Source organism: Lonchura striata, chromosome 1 (assembly GCF_050655825.1).
Source record: "Lonchura striata isolate lonStrDom1 chromosome 1, ASM5065582v1, whole genome shotgun sequence".
Lineage (NCBI taxonomy): Eukaryota > Metazoa > Chordata > Aves > Passeriformes > Estrildidae > Lonchura > Lonchura striata.
The window spans coordinates 66,803,692-66,823,642 of record NC_140703.1 but is presented as its reverse complement, the minus strand read 5'-3'; the positions used below and the strand labels follow the sequence as shown (position 1 = coordinate 66,823,642).

At 35.0% G+C, this 19,951-nt stretch overlaps 1 protein-coding gene across 15 annotated transcripts in view; it reads right to left on the bottom strand.

Annotated features, from left to right (window-relative positions):
* Positions 1-8,522: 8,522 nt before the first annotated feature.
* The window catches only part of POSTN (periostin), a 32,606-nt gene continuing 21,177 nt past the window's right edge, over positions 8,523-19,951 (bottom strand). For 2 of the 15 annotated variants that reach the window (XM_021541884.4, XM_085578668.1), the window contains 7 exons: positions 17,375-17,470; positions 16,726-16,815; positions 15,064-15,141; positions 14,595-14,675; positions 12,343-12,429; positions 10,294-10,335; positions 8,523-9,771 (listed from right to left, as the gene is read on the bottom strand). In XM_021541884.4, the coding sequence (XP_021397559.1) occupies positions 9,731-9,771; positions 10,294-10,335; positions 12,343-12,429; positions 14,595-14,675; positions 15,064-15,141; positions 16,726-16,815; positions 17,375-17,470 (515 nt within the window). In that variant the 3' untranslated portion in view covers positions 8,523-9,730. Of the gene's footprint in view, positions 9,772-10,293; positions 10,336-12,009; positions 12,030-12,282; positions 12,430-14,594; positions 14,676-15,063; positions 15,142-16,725; positions 16,816-17,374; positions 17,471-19,951 lie in introns of all 15 variants that reach the window. The other 13 variants (XM_085578692.1, XM_085578695.1, XM_021541888.4 and 10 more) reach the window with 9 other exon arrangements.

Sequence of the window (19,951 nt, the reverse complement as noted above, 5' to 3'; positions counted from 1 at the left end):
CTAGATGTAAAAGTGCCAGAGACTTTCTTGTGTTCCAGGGTGTCTGTGTATGCAGGGAGAGAATTCCCAGGGTGACTGCACCAGCAACTGCACTTCCACCAGCTTGTGGAAACAGAACATTTTGGGGAATGGCTATGTGAACCCACCTGCAAATCACTGAGAATTGACATTTTGGCCAGCATCACCATCAGTGCATTTTCAGCTGAGACAGCTTGTGCATTGAGTCTCAACTATGTACTGACAAAAAACATAATTATAAGAGAAATCTGAAAATATTGAGATTGAGATCAAGCTGGATAGAGGGAACATAAATCTTTCCCAAGTGAGGCTTGGGGAAGTAGGTGAAGCTTTAGCAATGGGACTTACATCCCATAATGTAACCTGCCATAAAGGATGGGTCACAGCCACAGTTTTACTTCCTTTGCTTTTGTTGCAGTATTAAAAATTTATCCTGGAAAAATAAAACCTAAACCAAACCAAATGAAACCAAAAATATAGTAAGCTAGGGTAAATATTATGCCAGAGTTTTCTGTCATTATGTTGGAACATTCCCTGTGTGTGAAGATTGCAGTGGATGATCTGTTTGGTCTCTGTACTGTGTCAGGCTGACTACATTATGGTGTGCCTGAAAATATCCCAGTAATCAAGTGAACATTGTGTCTTCACCTCTTCTGCTGAGGACTCATAGGATTCACCTAACTTTAGATCAGGTTACCTAACTTCAGCTGTGTTTTACCCCTGAGACCCTTCCTTTCTTGATTTTGTGTGTGAAGATTTTTAACTGTGTGGATGGAATCTTTGATCTTAAAGACTTGTTTCCTTGCTTGTCCACACCAGCTTACTTAATTCAGCACATTACTGGCCTTGTGCACATGTACTTGGGTGTTCTTCTATTGGAAAACTTGAGCTGATGGGATGATGGTTTCCATACCTGTCACAAATGTGCCACCAGGTCTGGAAAGACAAAGCTCTCCCAGGTTCTCCAGTTCAGGTATATGTATGATGTTCTCCAAAGAAAGGCATTTCTTAATTTTATCAGCAGAAATAAGGTCTAGGATAAGTGAAATGTGCCAGGACAAACATCTATTGTGTTGAAAGCTGTATAGAGAGAAGTGTTTAACCAGGCAGGTCTCCACAGGGAGGTCTTTGCTGCCTGGTGTAATTGCTTGAACAGCCTTGTGGCTGCTCTTTTATCAAGGGTGAACACCAGTGTTTGCTGAGCCTGTAGCTTTCTGGCTCTGCTCATAGCTGGTAGCCATGCATAAGTGAATGAATCTGCTCCAGGGACATCATGCCATCTGAAGACAGTGATTGTATCCATGCTGTTCCCAGTCAGCTTCCTTTACAGTAGTCTGGCTCATCCACACAAGTGCATGAATTCAAGCCTTCTCTCAGCCCTGCAATTCTTTGGTCTGTGCCTGTCCATAATGTTAGAAGTAATGCAAAGTCTGTGTTGCAGCTTGGCAGAATAATGGACCATGATCTTCCATGGAGAGGTTGCATCCAGTATTTACACACTGGTAAATCTCCATGTGTGTCCAGTGATGTGAATATTGTTAAAATATTTTTTAGAACTTGGAAGTGATGTACTGCCAAACTGCTACAGATATCTTGTGTGACAAAAAGGATGATGGGGTTAGGTGGAAAAATAATTCTATGAGTGAATTAGCTGGGCCTGCTTCAGGGAGCTCCAGAATGCCATTATCCAAAACAGACTCCTTCTTAGAGGCAACATCAGTAAACCAGATTCCTCAGTGAAACTTCTTTTTCAGTTAGTCATTCCCTTGAAAAAAAAAACCAACCTGAATATGAGTAATTTATATCAAGCTGTGTTTAAATAACAGCATCTTAGACCATAATCCAGGAGTTCCATTCTGCACACTGGTATTTGAAGGCCAATAACATTTGCAGCTTCATCTAGGTGATAGACATAACTGCACACTTTCCTTTCCTTGGATACTGAGATACCAGGAACCATAATCTATTTGCTGTACAGCAGATTACAGGCTTTGGTCCCTACTTTAGTTTCAAAGTTCAAGAGGAGGGTGATGTTGATCCAAACCATCCATACTTCAGGACCTCTCACTCACAACTCCCTTTGTTGCACTTAGTCAGTGCTGGAAGCAAGAATGCCTCATGTACAAAGCCACTGACACCATGTGTTTAAAAGTTTTACTCACATTCAGAATCATAATTTAATAACTTATAGGTGGAGAGACAGTACCAAAAGAAAGGAGCAAGATTATGATGTAATCCTACCTCCATTGAAATTGACAAAACTTCCACTACTGTCTGCAGTGGTGGTATCTCCTCCCACATTATATCCACCTACTGTCTCTGATGAAACAGCTGTTAAAATCTGTGTCCCAGTGATATATTCTGCATATCTCAAATTAATCATACAAAATGACCTTTACATCTGATACTGGATCAATTAATGAATACTTCAATTTTGGCCCCGATAAAAAGCTTGTATTGTTGCAAAAAGATTGCTGCAGTTATAGCTATTGCCCAGAAAAAATTTCTTCTTTTCCTGTAGATTGTTGAAATGACAAGGAGAATAAAAATAGTGGTGTCATAGAAGGAAAACTAAACAATTAAATTGCAGAAGTAAATTTTACCACATTAGATAGTACTGAGAAATGAACATAGAGCTATATCTAACTAGGGAAGAGGTTTCTTAATTTGATTGCAATGTTCTTGTATGACCTGAGACTACTTCTAAAGTGCAGGGTTTTTGCATGACCTGCCATCACCCTCATGTTCAGCTGAGCCTGGGTCATACAAGGATTTCCCCTCCACACTGTGGTTTCCCTGAGAGAAATACATGGTGACTAAAGTGGAGAGTGAAGCCAGACTGGTTTCTAATAGTGCCTCATCACCCATGAATGAACAAAAGACAGTCCAAGAATGGACATACAAAAAGTCTGGTTTTTATCTTCAACATTCATTACTACTTATGTGGTAATTTTTCACTGCAAAAATATTTTTAATATCATTCACACAGAAACCACAAAGAGTTAGATCATAACCTCCATTTTGATTATATGGCAGTGTGGAATTCTGGACAAAGAGAAAACAACTTATCCAAAAGAGCTATGTAGTAATTGGGCTAGGATCTTAGTGCTAGAAGTGTCAGTGCAGGACATTTTAATGATTTAAAGTATTTAATGATTAAAACAGAATTTACAGTTGAACCACCATTTGAGCAGGAAGACAGTCCATGATTAATGGCATGGTTGGCTACTTTAGCACTGCTAAGCCACATCTCTTGAGCCTGTGGCTTAGACTCTGCCTGCTTATATAAAATTTAGAAGAGCTTTTTTTTTCACATGGCAGTTCAGAGTGGCTGTACTAAGCTAATTTAAACCATACTATATAATTGGGCTGCAAATTTCCAGTTCAGTACCCAATTAAAAAATATGTAAAACTATAGACATGGTAGTATCACAGTGACTATGTACATGGCTTATATGGACAGATGAGACAAGCACATTCTGAAGATTCCCATCAAACAAACTGAAGATGCACAGATAGCTTATTTTCTGTCTATGATCAGCTAATACAGCCTGATTTTCTCTTGTTATGTCAGTTATCTGTGCTCCTCACAGGTAATTATGGCTGTGAAACTATAAGCCTGAGGACTTTCTGAACTTTGAAACTTGCGGTCTGCATACTAAGAGCCAAAAGAATTGAAATAGTTTCCTGATTCATGGGCACAGTCCTAGCATCCTGGCTGCTAGTGGATAAAGACTTACAGACTAGTAAGATTTTCAATGATGGAACTGAAAAGAATGCTGAATTTTGTAATCATCTGCTGTGACACTCCTACTGACATAACTTTTCTTGATTTGTGAGGAGTGTCAACAATTGCACATAATAGTTTTTCATTGCATGGTGTTGAAAAAACAATTTGATTTTGGGGCAAGAAGGAAAATACATAGGGGCATTTTTAGTTCATAAGAAATCATTCACAAATGTGACTGAGTCTCTAAATAAGTTTTAGAACTCTAGTTGACCTTACTGGAGTAGTGGGTTTGGACCAGATGACCTCCAGAGGTCCCTTCCTTAAACATGTGGTTCTGTGATTTCATGAACCACACTTGCTGAACTTATATGGCATCATATAATGGCAAAAAAAGAAAAAAAGTCGCAGACCTATGAGATCACCCACAAATTAAGTCATATTCAGTAATTTGTTCAAAACCAAAAGTTTTTCAATTATACAGATATTTTAGGAAAATATGAGTGAGTGGATTATTGTCACCTTAACAGGGATCATCCTTGGTATAGGTAAAATAGTTGTCATTTCTGCTGAAGAACTACTTGGTGGAGTATGTCTGCCTTACTTGATGGCAGGTAAGCCAGAAAGGGAAACAAAATATAGGAAAGTGGCTCTGAAGACAGTATGAGAGAATGACTATGAGAAGGTACCATATATCTGGGTAAAGCATTATGGACTGTAATAGTGGGAAACAATCCAGGCTTGGCAAGTAGACTGATAACATGATCTAATAAGACTTTTCCATCTGTAATGTCTAAGATCTCTAGCTGGAGAAATAACAAATACACATTTGAGATGCAACTGTTTTGTTCCAGACTTGCTTCTGTTTGGATTGTTGCATGACATATCCCTGGCTTATGTTTTTTAGAGTCCTTTCTGAGGACTGTAGGTGAAGGAGAGTACAGATTCAGCTATTGTTCCAAAAGAGTTGGGTTTTTTTTACACACATGAAGATCCATTATCTTGGCAGTGCTCCTGGGGCTTCTGCAGGTTTTTACAGAAGGTGAAGGTCTTGCAGTGGTTACATGCAATATTCCCGGGTTCTTGGCATTATGGGATAAGATTTTCCAAGATAACCTCATCCATATTAAATTTCATACAAAAACTCAAAATAAAAACCCTGAAACAGCAGCAATATACTTATTTTAAAAAGTTCTCTGCCAGCACTCCTCTTTAAATCTTGTACTTACTGTATTTCCCGTCTCTGTCCAGCTGGGATCCAGAAATGAGTTATCCTTCTGCCCTCCCTGGAAAGAACCAACTTTCCAAGCTATGTCTCAACTGTTTATTTTTTTCTAGAGATGGAACAAGAAGGCTCAGCAGTCTCCTCACCGCTCCATCTATATCTTCAACCATCATACAGGCACTTTGTAATCGTGGTCTCCATAGAAGACAGAAACAAGTCCTACTAGTTCTCCAGACAAATGGACCTAGGTGTCCATAGACAGATGGATCTGTCTATCTGGATTTACTGTGGACTGTGGTGACAGAGTGACAGGCAGGCACCTGAGCTTTGGGAGATTGCAGGGACACTGACAACCTTAATAGGTCTTTTTCTCTATAGTCAGCAACCTGAAGAGACTGGGGTAAACTTACGCAAATCATACCCCAAATCACTCCTGCCTCTGCCCCTGAAAACATCCCTGTCTTTTCCCAGTACTTTTTGCAGTGATGGATTTTTCTTAATAACAAATGTGTTTTAATTCTGTTGAGCATTACAGTCGCATCACATGGCTTCAATGTGCTCTTGTCTCATGCCACATGTTCCAGTGGTGAGAAATACAGCTGTTCCATGTGAGAAATATGTCTGTTGATAAAACTGTTAAGTATTTCACTAAGAAAAACATTAAAATGCAATTGGGCTAGCAATTAGAGGTATAAATGCCTATGATCCAACCCAGACATGATTAAAACAGCACTTCAGTGTATCAGCTGGAGCTATCCTGAAATTAATTAATATAAAGCAGGCATGCAGAAAGCAGCACTTCTCCTATCTTAAACATCCAGCACACCATGACCAGCAGCATCTTCCATTCCTTAGTGGAATATACCTCAGCAAGTTTTCAGGAGACTGTGCAGAGCAGGTGACACAACTGAAGGATGGGATGCCATCCTGGGCAACCTGGACAAACTTGAGAACTGGACCCATGAGAACATCATGAGGTTTAACAAGTTTAAATGCAAGGGCTGCACCTGCACTGGGCACTAGGTGGTAAAAGAAGTTGAGGACAAAGCGATGGTAATGTGAATGAAGGCTGCATGTGCCACTGGATCTAAATACACAAGCAAAATCTCTAGGTATATTTTTACTTAGTAGTATAGACAAAAGATAAAATCAAAAGTCAAGAAATCAGAGCAGATAGTAGATGCATCAGGTCAGAAAGTGAAGCAAGAACGCAACCTGACACATGAGGGTTGATGAACATTATGATCCAAAGTTTAAGTGCTGATGCCATTCCTCTGACTTGCACATTCTATCATAGAGGTTACTTTTGTTTAGCAAGGAAAATATCCATAAAAGAAAGTTTGGTGTCTGTGGCGTGCATTTAAAGGACGCTAGTTAAAACAGCAAGGAAGGAAGAATTTTAATCTAGTATGACATTAGGAATAAATTAGTATGGCTGTAAAGAAGACTGAAAAGTCTCCTGAATAGAAACTGCTTCTACTTCTCAATCAATAACATGCTGGGCTCCTAATGAAATATTGTCATACTGATCCTAATTACTTGTACCACACAGAATTATTCTCCCCATATAGAATCTGTAGCTAATTTTCATCATTTGTGTTTATCACTAAATGTTTTAATTAGTCTTGATTAAAAAAATAATATAATGAAGCTAATTTTTCCATATATTAAAAAAAATAATGCTGTACTGAAAATCAACCATTGACAATATTGAGAAGCTTACATTTTCTTGAGATGCTATGAAAACCATACTTTTGGAGGAAGGGGACACAAAGAGAAGGTGAACCTTTGAAATCTCCACATGTGGAGTTTACGCAGAAGAGAAGCGGAGGCAAATCTTCCTTTAATAATGGAACATGAAGCTCTGTGCCACTGTAAATCTTAGAAAATCCTACATGATCTGATTACATGTCTTATGCTATCACTGAGAATTCTGGAGCTCAGTACTCAAAGGAATCAGTTCTTCTTCCATCTGAGCTGGGTTTAGGCTTTGGTATCCCTACTCAGACCTTCCATCTGGGATTGGTGTTTACTGGTTCTGAGTTTTAGACGGTAAAAGAATTAAATACAATACAGCTGGTCTCTAAGGATTACTGCCTCCACTCAGTACTGTATTAGAATAACTTTGTGGACAGAAGTGGAATTCTTTAATTTAGTTTTGCTATTCCAGGTCTTCTGAGAGATGAACAACATGAAAAGGTGTACTACATTTACATTGGAGATGGTCACTTGATTAGAATATTTTCAGTTGTCAAAATGGAAATGGCAAAAAAATTCTTCCTGGATATTTTTTTTTTTTCAGATTTCACACCATTTTCTTTATAAAGGAATAAAGCTATTAATTTTATTTTATTCAGATAATCTTTTATATTTTGTGATTTTTTGGATTATTTATATGTACTTTCTGGCAAAACTGAAAGATTTGGGAACACTGACAATTCAAAATATTTCTGTATTAGGTTTCATACAGGATATCAAAGAAAGCAGAAGAAATGCTTTGAGAATTCCATCACCAACTCGACTGGACATTTCTGTTTATAAATACCTGGGAGACTATAAGGAAACACAAAGTAAAGTGAGTGCTCTATTGCTAAAGAGAGTTCTAACTTGATAGTATGCTAACCCCCTGTTTAATCACTTTATTTCCACCAAAATAAGCTGAACAGACATCTACTGTGATCTACGAAGGACTGAGAGGGACGATGTATCAGGGAAACAAGTTTTCATGGAGAAATGATCTTTATATACTGTTGTATTTAACTTGTATTATATGTTACTATTGTATTATATATTACTTATTATTAATAGATTATATTGAAAGGTGAAGTGTGAAATGTATTTTAGTGAGTACCAGATGCTTTAAAATGTTATCAAAGCAGAAAACGCACCAAAGTTATGGTTAAGTCACAAATTCACCAATTTATTCCTAATTGAAAAGGTAAAATTTTCTTACTAGAGGATAGGTTTTAATAAATTTTTTCTACCTTTTATTTTTTTCCCATTTTCTCTCCATTCTTTTTATGTTATTACCATTCCATGTTATTCCATGCTGTTATTACCACAGCATTGAAGGAAGAAGTTTAAACCCAAAGATTTAATGACAATCAATGTCCCAGGGAAAGGTGACAACTTCTGTTCACCTTTTAGATAGTACTAAGAGCTCTGATGTTGACCTAAAAGCTATCTAGCCCTTGCCAGGGTTAAAAGCTGTCCTTCCATTAAAGCACTATCGTAGTAGATACTGAGGTTACTTTAGTGACATGTTGGATGGTCCAGTAAGTCTGCACAATTTATCAATGCCATTCTCAGATAGATGTACTGTTCAAGGAGCAGTGTTTAGGGAATGTCACTGTGGAATTAGGGAAGAGTTTTAATTGCCTAAATTGTTTAATGATGCAGTTTAAGTTCATTAGCATGTGCTAAGTAAAAAGGGAAGCATCAGTTTTCTTCTGTGAAAGCATATTTTGCAATTACAAGTTAAAGCAAAAATCTTAAGAATATTTAGGATTTGCTTTGCTATTAAGAAATATTTACAAATGAAAGCAAGCACAGTTCAGCCAAATTCTTTATTGAGTATTTTCAAAACAGAAGTAGAAAAGCATGTTAGACAATGCCTCTGATACTTTGATCTGCAAAATTAAGGAACTTTGAACAGATTTTTTCTACTCCATGAATACTTGTCTTTTACCTTTTGTTGATAAAGGCAGACAACTTCTATGAGTACAAAATTAAGAGTGATAAAATTGACATAATTTACAGAAAACTCCACATTAATACCAGACATTAGCAAAGCATGTTTTGATACAAAAGCTTTCAGACCTGGCCTCATTTTTTAAAGACCTTTTTCCATGCTAAGTTAACTGCTTGCATGCATTTTATTTATCACTTTTATAGTCCACTTTAATAATCAAAAGGCACATTTAGGGAAAAATGGGAAAACACTTAAGAATCGTGGTATATGTATTGTTATAGGATTCCTTTAATGGGAATGTGATTTCTTATAAATAAAGAAGTCAACATGATCTCTAATACCTTGCAAGAAGCTCATAATGTTTGCTTTTTTTTTTCCAAGAGCTTCCATTAGCCAAGTTACTAGAAGGTGTTTGGATATGCACTGTAGGACAAAAAAAACCCCTAATACATTTAATATAAGGCATATTTGTTTGCTTAGAAAAGGTAACATTACTGGTATTACGAATTTAAACACATGATGAATTTTGACTTATAAAAGCATATAATACTACTGAACCAAAAGTGCTATGTTAACATCTCATATTTCCTTAGATTACTATAAAAATCACCTGAGGTGATTATTTTTCTTTTTTTCTAGAAATTATCTAATTTCATTAATATTTCTTATTTAGTGGAAATAATAATAATAAAAAAATACACTCTGTATTGTTCCCTGCTTATTTTTAATCCAATTCTGCTAAGACTTACTAAACAGCAGAAGAAGGAATCCCAGTTCTACAGATGTTTTTGGGCTTCCAGGATCCCACCCTTGATAGTGCTTACTATCAAGAGCAGTAAAAGCACCTCCAATGGACTACTCTTAGTGAGCACTGTGCTGGCAGTGAGTATCTGCAGCTTCACATCTTTTTGCGGATTCATGGTTCAGTTTATATTATGTCATCAAAACAACGTCATTTTCTAATGTTCTTATTAACAACAACAAAAAAAAAACCCCACAAAACCAAATAGTTCCTCTCAAAGACCATGTTGTTAATTTTTAATTCTGTGCATTCTGTCTTGGCAAGCTTTTAGGAATGATCTAGTCTTGTTCTCCTTCTTGCTGCTCCGCCTGCAAAATATGGAAAAAGAGCTTTTATTACCTGCAATTATATATAACATAGTAACACTGTACACTGTATTTACTTGTGAAACAGACATGTGAAAAGCAAAGATGAAGCCTGGAGCCGAGTATTTCTCTCTTGTGCTGACAGCTGTGAAATTAAACTGATCTTTCAGCTTCTTCATTAATCAAAATAACATACATTCTGAGAGTTATAAATCTTACAGTGGAGAATCCCAGAGTGCCATTTTCCCAAAGTCTGACTCCAAAGTGAGACTTCACTTTGATGGCTTTAATCTCATCTGAAACACTCTTTCAATAAAGCACACAATCTAGATTTTTTTGAGATATCAGAAAAAAATAATTAGCAACTCCAGATTTTGTTAGGGTATTTTTAAACAGAAATACAGCTTTTTCTTTTGAAATCTGTATTTTTAGGAGCCTTTTTTTCCCCCCGTCCTGACTCCTGAGATAAATGAGATAATATTTGATATATGTTATAATGTTTAAATGTATGGCTTTTTTTTTTACCTTGCGCCCTCCTGGTTGGTTGTGCTTTCCGTACAGGTGCTTCTAGAAAAGAGAAATGTTGCAGTCAGAAGTTATTTGCTGGAGCCTTTGAATTAAAATTAATTAGAAATACTGGAAACTCATTGCTGACTTTTGAAGTTTGTTCTTTAAATTTTTCAGTAAATTCAGAATTTTGTTCCAGAAGCATGTTGGCTTGATCACCTGAAATATGAATACTTAAAATACAGTTCCCACATTTCTCTCATGTGCAGTCATCCATTAAATCTTAGTATAATTTAAAAACTATTTTTGCATTTTAAACATATGAATTAATCCATTATCGATCTTCTACAGATGGTTACATGATGTAGGCAGATGCCAGGGCATTTTGCCTATGCTCTTCATTCATCAAACACCATGTGACACTGTGTCAGTGAAGTACAAGCTCGGGTGAAGGCACAGGACTCAGTCTCAGCTTTTGGCAGCAGATGTCCTGGTCTGTTGCATTGACATTACTTCAGGAATTATTCAAAAGTGAAATGCTTGGAGCCATTACAAGATGTTGGCCACATTTCCAGCTGTATTTGGGGCTTGATTTGTAAGTGCATTGTGAGTCCACAATACGATTCTGCATTTAAGGTTCAGTTAATTTTCTCAGGCTTCGGCTTTAAAAGGTGGAGCAGAGCAAGGGCTTTTGGATAAGATATTAGAGATATTCTTTTTATTTCACTTATTCAGTGAAACTATGGACGTGTTTTCCTTTTTCTCATCAAACCTTGAGACTTTTTTTTAACCAGATGTCTCCTTATTGGGAGGAAAAACACGTCATAAGCACAAGAAATAGTTCTGTTACTGTCACAGAAATGTCACTGCAATAATTTTTCCTTCTTTACAACCATGAAGTATTTGTCTATTCACTTAACAAGCTGCAGCTGGTTCTCTTTTCATCCTGATGTACAGGGTATATAAATGCGAGCCCTGAGATGCAGACTTGACCTCATTCTAGCTGAGATTAAACACTGGGTATCTGCACCACCATGGAAGAAAATTCCAAGCTGTGCACTTGCCCGTCAAGGACAGAATATGGTCCATCCAAAGTATGCTTTCCATACTTAGGTGCTGTCTGTACAATTATGCTTTCAGATAAGCCTTGTGTTTGAAGATCACACCTCTCTGTCACTTTCAGGCAACAGGAGACTCCCCAGCATGCCTTGTGCTGCTCAGCAGTGAAGCCGAACAAACACTTTGTATAAACCTTCGCTACTTGGTGCAGACTTCAAAATTAAAAAGGCAGAAACACATTTATTTCATTGTCTAAAAGCCATATTTTTTCCCTATGTATTTAGTTCAAAGTCTGACAGAATAACCAAATTCGCATTAGAATTAGAAAAAGACATAAATACAAAAGAAACCCTAAGCAAATTACTTCTTAACTGAATGAAGATCATTAAAAAATGGTTGTTAAAGTAGAAGAACAAATTGCTGGTATAAAGGCAGAGTGAATTGTATTTGGCTCCTTTTGGACCTTTATTCCATTCTGGTTTTTCAAATCAAGAGCTTCCCTCATTTAACAACAGGACAAAGGCAGAGAAATTCCAAGACCCTGTGAGATATTTACTCAACCTCAGAGGTTATATTCCTTGCACCCCACCCACTCCTTCACAACGCTGAGAAACCCTGGCAGCAACAGATCACATTTACACTGACAAGAAATAACTCAAGTTAAAAGCAACTCACGTGGTCTTCTTCTGTATGTGCTGCTTAAAGAAAAGTAAATTCTTTTTGGTTGATGTTCCTTCAAATGTTTTACCTAAGCATTGTGGTTAGGCATTTCCTCTTGTCTGCTATGCTTTCCAATTCTTTTAGTTACTTTTAGCCACAAGATAAGCCTCAACATTTTCCTTTGCAACATCAGTGAAATAATTATTTTCCAAAACAATTATAAAACTCTTGCTAAAGTGCTGGCTCCAGACCTAATAATTTTAATGAATAGATATGGTAAAACCTCACCTGGAATGATCACTTTGGACAAAGCAGGTCTTAGTGATACTTAATTTTTGACAAACTAACCTTCCAGATGAACTTTCTTGATTTCTCTCTCGATAATCTGTGGCTCTCCCTCAATTACTTTAGTAACCTTGGTGTACTCAGTTCCGGCTATGGTAAGCATCAAAAACAAATGAGTTAAAGCTGGCATAGCATTTTTCCATATGCAAGGAGCCCTCAGAGAAAACAATGTCATTTTTTGGCGTAGGTGTTGCAGACTACCATGCTATTCATGCCCTAAGGCATGTTATCTCTAGGGATGAGTCTTTCATTGCAATCTTGTTTTACAGTTCTGCTTCTGCAAAGACTGCTAATTGTTTTAAGCAGTTCTGGATATTTTATGAGCAGAATTAAAGCCCATATGAAATCATTCCTTTATTTAGATAGTGATAATACATTTGTTTGTCACTGTACTCAAATTTAAATGATTAGGAAATTTTCAGTAAAAATTATTTTATGTAGACAAGAGGGCCATAAAGCATTATCACTACTATCAGCAACAACCCTAAAGCAGCATGTGTAACTGCTGCTTATTGGCTAAATGTATAGGATGGTATTATCATGGTAGCCAAGCATAACTGACTGGATAAATAATGGAAAATATAGAGAAAAATCAAATTAAACAAAAAGACAAATCTGCCTACTTGGTCCATTCTGTAAAGCAGGATGCTTATGCAAACTAACATATAATAGCAAGGAAAATAGCAAGAATTCAAGAGATTATGTTGTTCTTCAGATTTCTTAGAAAGAAACTATCTGTTTTCCATATACCTATATGCTTTAAGATGCATCTCTACATATTACATCTATTTAATTGTATACCTCTGTATCTGTAGGTGATTACAAATGCAGTTATAATTGTTAGATTCTGGTATCAGACCAGAATTCTACAGATAAAATTTGATCCTTCTCCTTGTTGACTGGTTTAAACCAATAGAACATAGTGCAGTGTATATACAGGAATTTTCTTGCTGCAATTTTTTAATTTCCAGCTTTTCTTTTAAATAGTCAATCCAGAAATAGGCATCTCCAGAGAGCAAATCTTTTCACATAGCTGGGATACTTAGGATAAAATGAAAAACACTCTGAAAGTTACTGTTTCTTTCCAATATTATAGGTGAATTCTGGCTTAGATTTGTATAACTAAGATTCAGGTCTTTGAAACAGAACCAAGAATTATAGTCAATGGGAGTCATAGCCATATCTTGGCTTTTCTCCAAGACTAGCTGTGTTATCAACTAGCATATTTAAGTTTGGTGGTCAGCTGTCCAGCTGTTCAGCCAACAGGAAATTTTTACTTGACTGAAGTTTAAGTCACAACCACACAATAGTGTTTTTGAAAAACTATGAGATTTAGTTCAGTGAACTAAATGTGGCTGTAAGTTACTTTACTGGAATATAACTTTGTAACTTACTGAAAAATGAACATAAAATTAAATGGAATTATTTAATTTATGTCAAAAGAAGCATCCATCCATATTTTTGAACTTCTGACTCAGGTTTAAACTAGAATTTAAAAAAACACATCACTTAAATTCTTTTTTTTATTACCCATTGCTATTATAGATAGTTGCTCTAATCTACATTAAGCAGAGAACATTCCAAATTCATAGATAAAGATTAATTTCATAAGCAGAAGTTCTTTTACTAGTTTTCTACAGCTACTGGTTATGCAGAAGTTCTTTTACTAGTTTTCTACAGCTACTGGTTATATACTGCCAAAACTGTTAGAATTTAGAGAGAAAGAAGGAAAGAAAACCATTCCTTGAAATGCTGCATTTGAAAAGAATTAAAGTTAATGTCTGGATATCCATCACCTGTAAGCATTTAAAGATGTTAAACATGCCTTTAATTATTAACTTGAGGGCAATGAACATTCATTTCTGAAGAACTGATAAGTAAGATGAATTTGGGTGGTTACAATATGTTACATTTCATAAGTGTTTTTCACAGCTTTAAATTTGCTAAAAAAAAAAATGGAATAAATCTTCATTGCTCCTCTGAGTTTTAATTAGGTAACCTTTTAAAGACTGAAAAAATCAATTTTTTTTTTTTTTCGAGATCAATGGCATTAAAAAAAATTGATTATTTAAACTTTGGTGCTTATTTACTTCTATTTCACAGATACCTGGCATTAGAACACAGTGTTCTATTTTTTCCATTAAAATTCCGCTTCTACTGCGTCAGTCTTTAAAATGTTGAGTTCAATATATCTGAGAGGGGTTTCAGTTATCATAACCTGTTGCAAAAATGTTAGTTATAATACACTGAATTACCTCCCTGCAGAAGTCTTTTAATTTCTTCATCTTCCAGTAAATGACCATCACCTTCAATAAATTTGGTCACTTTGGTAACCTCTGATAGGATACAGGTTATGGCAAAAAAATTGGTTTTCAGAAAACATTTGGCAATCCCACAAAAGCATATACAATCATGTCATAGAATTTTTCTGAATTTAAACATTCATGTTATGTTATCAAATTCCACGTAAATACTGAAAACACCATATTTTATGACAAACACAGTATGCGATGTATTAGACCCAATCAGCTCTAGGGCTGACTGAAATACGAGGATCATGGACTCAAACAAGGATATTACATTTGGAGGGTTCTGAGGTTTAATGTCTGGGTAAGATTTTGCAGTATGAACGTGATTTTTTAAACATGGATCATCCATTCAGTAATTACTTATCTATAGAGATATATATGTATTAAAGAAATGAAATAATACAAGCATACTAACCTTCTTCAAGGATTTTCTTTAACTTCTCTTCATTGTCTGAGCCCCCTGCAGTAATTCTGGTATATTTTATTTCAGGACCTGGAAAATGTTTATTTTTTTATAAGATAGTAGCTTTTATCAGATATAACAGGTTTGTCCTTTAAATTATATTTTCCTATTAATACATATGGTGATTCCATAATGAACATGTTGTTATCTGCTAATATGATAACTTTACTTTTTACCATTTCTGAAATTAAACTGCAAGAGCATTAAAAACAGTAGTTAGAACTAGTTGTGAAAGTAATTAGGCAAATTTATCATAATTAGAGTAATTATCTGCTTACATTCTTAGAGTAAGACACAATTTTAAACTCTGTTGTATTAGGTCATAGATCAGGTATTTCTGTAGTCTAATATTAGTCAGAATTGACTGTTGCACATGGACATTTTTGCTTTTACTATTGCTATGAATCATTGAAGACTTAATATTTGAGATTCCTTAACAGTTTCTACAGGTTGAAAATGAGACACGGTTCTGAAATTCTGGAATTTTACATTATATTTACCATTTCATGCAGGATATCAGTGAAACTTGAATCTGAGAATTGAGAAAATTATATTTTAATCATCTCCTCTACAATTTCTGGCAGAAAATAGTCCCAGGTTTTTTCATAAAATATCTTCAGTCTTCTTTCACTAATATCTTTCATTCAGTTATTTTCATTGTAGTAAAAAGTTATATGATAAAAACTTAAGCATGATTTTTTATTTCTGTCTTTCTCAAATGACTTTGGTAGAATTTTAATATTTTCTAAATAAACTGAATATTAGGACTTAGAGCTAAGTCAATATGTTGCTATAACTTTTATCTTTTATCTTTTATATTTTCCTTACAAGCTCTCTAGCAGACAGAATTTTAATGGCAGCATTCAAACTAATATTTAAGCAAGGTGATCAAGAAGTGTCAACAGACAACTCCATATATCACCTATTATTCTTAAATATGCCTCACTCTACTTATCAGTTTCTAGGATGTTTAAAGAAATAGCTCTGTAATTGGTCAAATACAATTGAAATTGGCCAAGGAATTTGGGAGCTTTTGTGTAAGAAAATCCAGGGATGCAGATGCATATTGGTTTTATCTTACATTAGCTGTATCCAAGTGTCTTAACTAAGATGTCAGATCAAGTCCCCACCTTACAGAGAAATAGAGATCTTTTTCCGAAATAGCTGTAAAAAGAACCTGGGATGACATGCAAAAATAGGCATCTACACATTAATAATCTATGTTTGGAAAATTAAACCTTCCTGGAGGTATATAATCCAGAAATTCAGAAAAAAAAATTTTCTTCTAAAGCAAAGCAGAGTACAAAAACACAATAAAAGCAGTCTCACTGTGAAATGGTAGCAAGAAGCTTGCAGAAGTAGACACCAAAATATGAAAATAAAAACAAAAAAAGAAGAGAAATTTTCATCATTTTGCATGCTGTTAAAATATTGTTGCCATTTATGTATATGTGTGTGTAGGACACATGGTCAGACTTACAGAGACAGTGGGAAGTATTACTGAAAATTCATCAGTCAAGGAAATGCAGTTTTTAGGCACAAAGAATTTGAGATATGTTACTTTTGTATGCAAAGGTGGACTTTACTAAGAATTAGTATCTCAGTTCAATTTACCTTGAATAATTCTTTCTTCTGTTACTTTTTTCTCTGTCACTTCCACAGGTCTTCCATCAATGATTTTGGTGTATGTTTTAATAATTGGTTCTACAAGGATTTTTAAATTCAAGGCATTAATCAAGTGATGAACTTTAAAGTGTTCTTTTGAGATGTGAAAACTGACTGAAGCATGGAAGGAAATACCATAGAATATTTTATGAACAATAAAAATGTTCAGAGATCAGGAGATAAATCTACTCAAAATTTAGGATAATCATGTGATTTTTCCTTTAAAACCATCCTAGATGTGAACTTCTCAATGCACTTAGCAAAGAAAAGGCAGGCTTTGCCTCTCTTTCTGACAAAATTGCCTTTAAATCACAGAATCACATACTACATATTTTATTGCAGGACAGCAATGAGCAAATAATTCTTGACTGGGATATATGTCATGCAGAGTATTTCTAAACTGGCTTGACTGAAGCTATGGAACACAACTAGGGAAAAAAAAATTAAAATGCATAAGAATTAAAAAGTATATGTAAAATTTCAGCACTTCACAAAGGTCTTGTTTAAAACAGAACAGTTGTCTAACATGAATCACCTAGATAAACTGATGGGGAATAGTGAATGCTAATGCAAATTGAGTTGCTGAAAGCATACCAACCTCCATGAATCACTTTAGTTATTGTCTCCCCTTCCCTGACTATTTTGAACTCAGGTTCCCCTTCAATTAATTTAGTGAGCTGTGTGATAGATGGGTCTGTGGCATAGGAAAAAAAAACAACACGTTACAAATAGTCACAAAATACTTTAGCATTCCATGGGGATGAGATGAAGCTTGCATTTTCTTCCCCTAGAAGATTTTTCTAGATAAACCAGATTATTGTAATAGAGGGCTGTTTAAATCTGAGAGGTTATTTGTGGCAACATTTGCAGTCTTGTGTTTTCTCATGTAAGACCTTAAACAAAGTTCCTATCATACACTTAGTCTTTATAATTTATTTATTTATTTATTTTGTGTTTATGATATTTTTAATATTCGTTGACAAGTTCCAGGCAATAAACCAGATCATCAGCAGCGGAAAGGAAGTTTTTTCTACATATATTTGTAAGAAGATTATTCTGCATCTTTGCAGATATCTTACAGCTATCGCTCCAGTAGTGATCAGCATACAATCTACACAGTGAAAGCTTTTCTTTCTTTACTTATTTTTATTATTTGTTGCTTTGGAGTTTCTTTTATTTTTTGCTTTGAGGTTTTTTACATTTTTTTTTCCTTTTGTATTTACGACTTGGCCAGTGGTTACGCAGCTTAAAAAAAAAAAACCAAAAAGAAAAGTTTTGAGATCAGCTGGAATGGCTTTAAGGATATTTATCAGCATTACTGGCTATCATTATCATGAATGAGGTCATTTTGATTACACTGATCCAAATGTATCTTTGTCTGACATGCTAAAGCAGGAGATACTAGATAAATTAGGAACATACCATCAATTAGCAGTAATAATGTTCTTCTCTAATGACTGCTGTGGGACTCCTTCTACTTAAGAAGCTGCTGTAAAACAAACTTTCTGTATTCCTTATTCAGTGACAGAAACATAACATAATCCACCTTTTTTTAGTTTCTTTAAAAACCCCTTAAATATCTTTATAGGAATTTTTGTAGAAGTTGATTGTTCATTGATTATTTCTTCCATTATTACGGATCAGGATTTAACAACAGCTTTTAAAGGTTTGTCTCCTGTTAACTGTTGCAAACAGTCAATATAGGCTACCTTCAATTATAAAAACAAAAATTGTTTTGCGGTATTTTTCAGTAGTAAATGATGGCATAAATTAGAATTTAGAGGTAAATAATTCAGATGAAATTATATGACGGAATCATAAAGATTCCCTGTTATTATAGACCTCTATTAATTTACTCTGAGTTATAAACAGCTGAACAAACCATCACTTCTTTTATTTTTAAGAGGTCTGAATGAAAAATATATATAAATATTTTAAAGTAACTGTCTTACAAGACTTATTCCCTGCTTCTGTTCTAAACTTGGAGGAAATTTTTGCATGTTGAGAATCCATTAAATAGCAATTTACATTGATACAAGTGATGGGTATAAATGAAGTAATGTAAAAATTGTATTTATGAATATTTATAAATGCTTTATTTTTACATTTCTCAACTGTGTCTTTTCATGTGATTGATAGAGCAGATGTGTGCAAACCAAACGGTGAAGGCATAGCCAGCTATATTGCTTAGTCTAGAATCAATCCTTTGAAAATTTTATCTGTTAAGATTTGGGTTTCAGTCAGATTTAACTCTTTATATCTGTTTAATCTTTTAGATCCCACGCATGCCCAGGTGCAAAAAATGGAAACACAGCACAAGCAGAAAACACTGAGACAGGAAAAGGAACACATCCCCCTCTAAACTTGGTGGGGAGAGATGTAATTTTTTTTAGTGAAAATCGCTCTTGCATCATGACCTAGTAGAACTTCCTGACAAAAATTAGCATTTAACTTTGCCAGCTTTTATCTACAGGCTGTTGTGGATTTATGTGGTTCGGATGGCATCTGCTACTCACTACTGTTAATGAGAAAGATCAGAAGTGACAGAATCAGTTTTATTTGGTCTATATCTGAAGCAATTATCAGCAGAAAGGCTGCACTGGCCAGAGATCTTTCCTGGAGTGTGTCCCAAAGCAGAAATACTGGATTGGAAATGGAAAGGAGAAGCCCTTCTATACTCACTAACTTTGTTGTTTCTCTCTTTGGTGAATAAAATATGGTTCTACATTTGACTATACAAGTGCTGTGACTTTTAATACTTCATGAAATATTTTAAAAAAATTTAATTTTTTCATTTTCATTTTTTATTTAAAAGATATTTTTATTTCAGTTAATTTTCAACTTCTAAACCTCCTGTAATCACCTAAACTATATACTCTGTGTCTAGGTTTAACAGAGCAGAAGAGGTACTTTCAGAGAGTGATTCACCCTTACCATAGCAAGACTTCTAAAATAGCTTGGATGAATTACCATATTAAATAATCTATCCATTTATATTGCACTGTGGATCTGATTTAATGATGGAGACTAGGCAACAAAGATCAGCATATATGTTAAATGGGCTCTAATCCTAAATGGGATGAAGCACAAACTCCTGAAAAAGTAAGCATTTGTCAGTTCTTCTGGAAGGAAATCCTCCCAGAAAAACTGATTAAACAGTCTGGATAAAATTCTT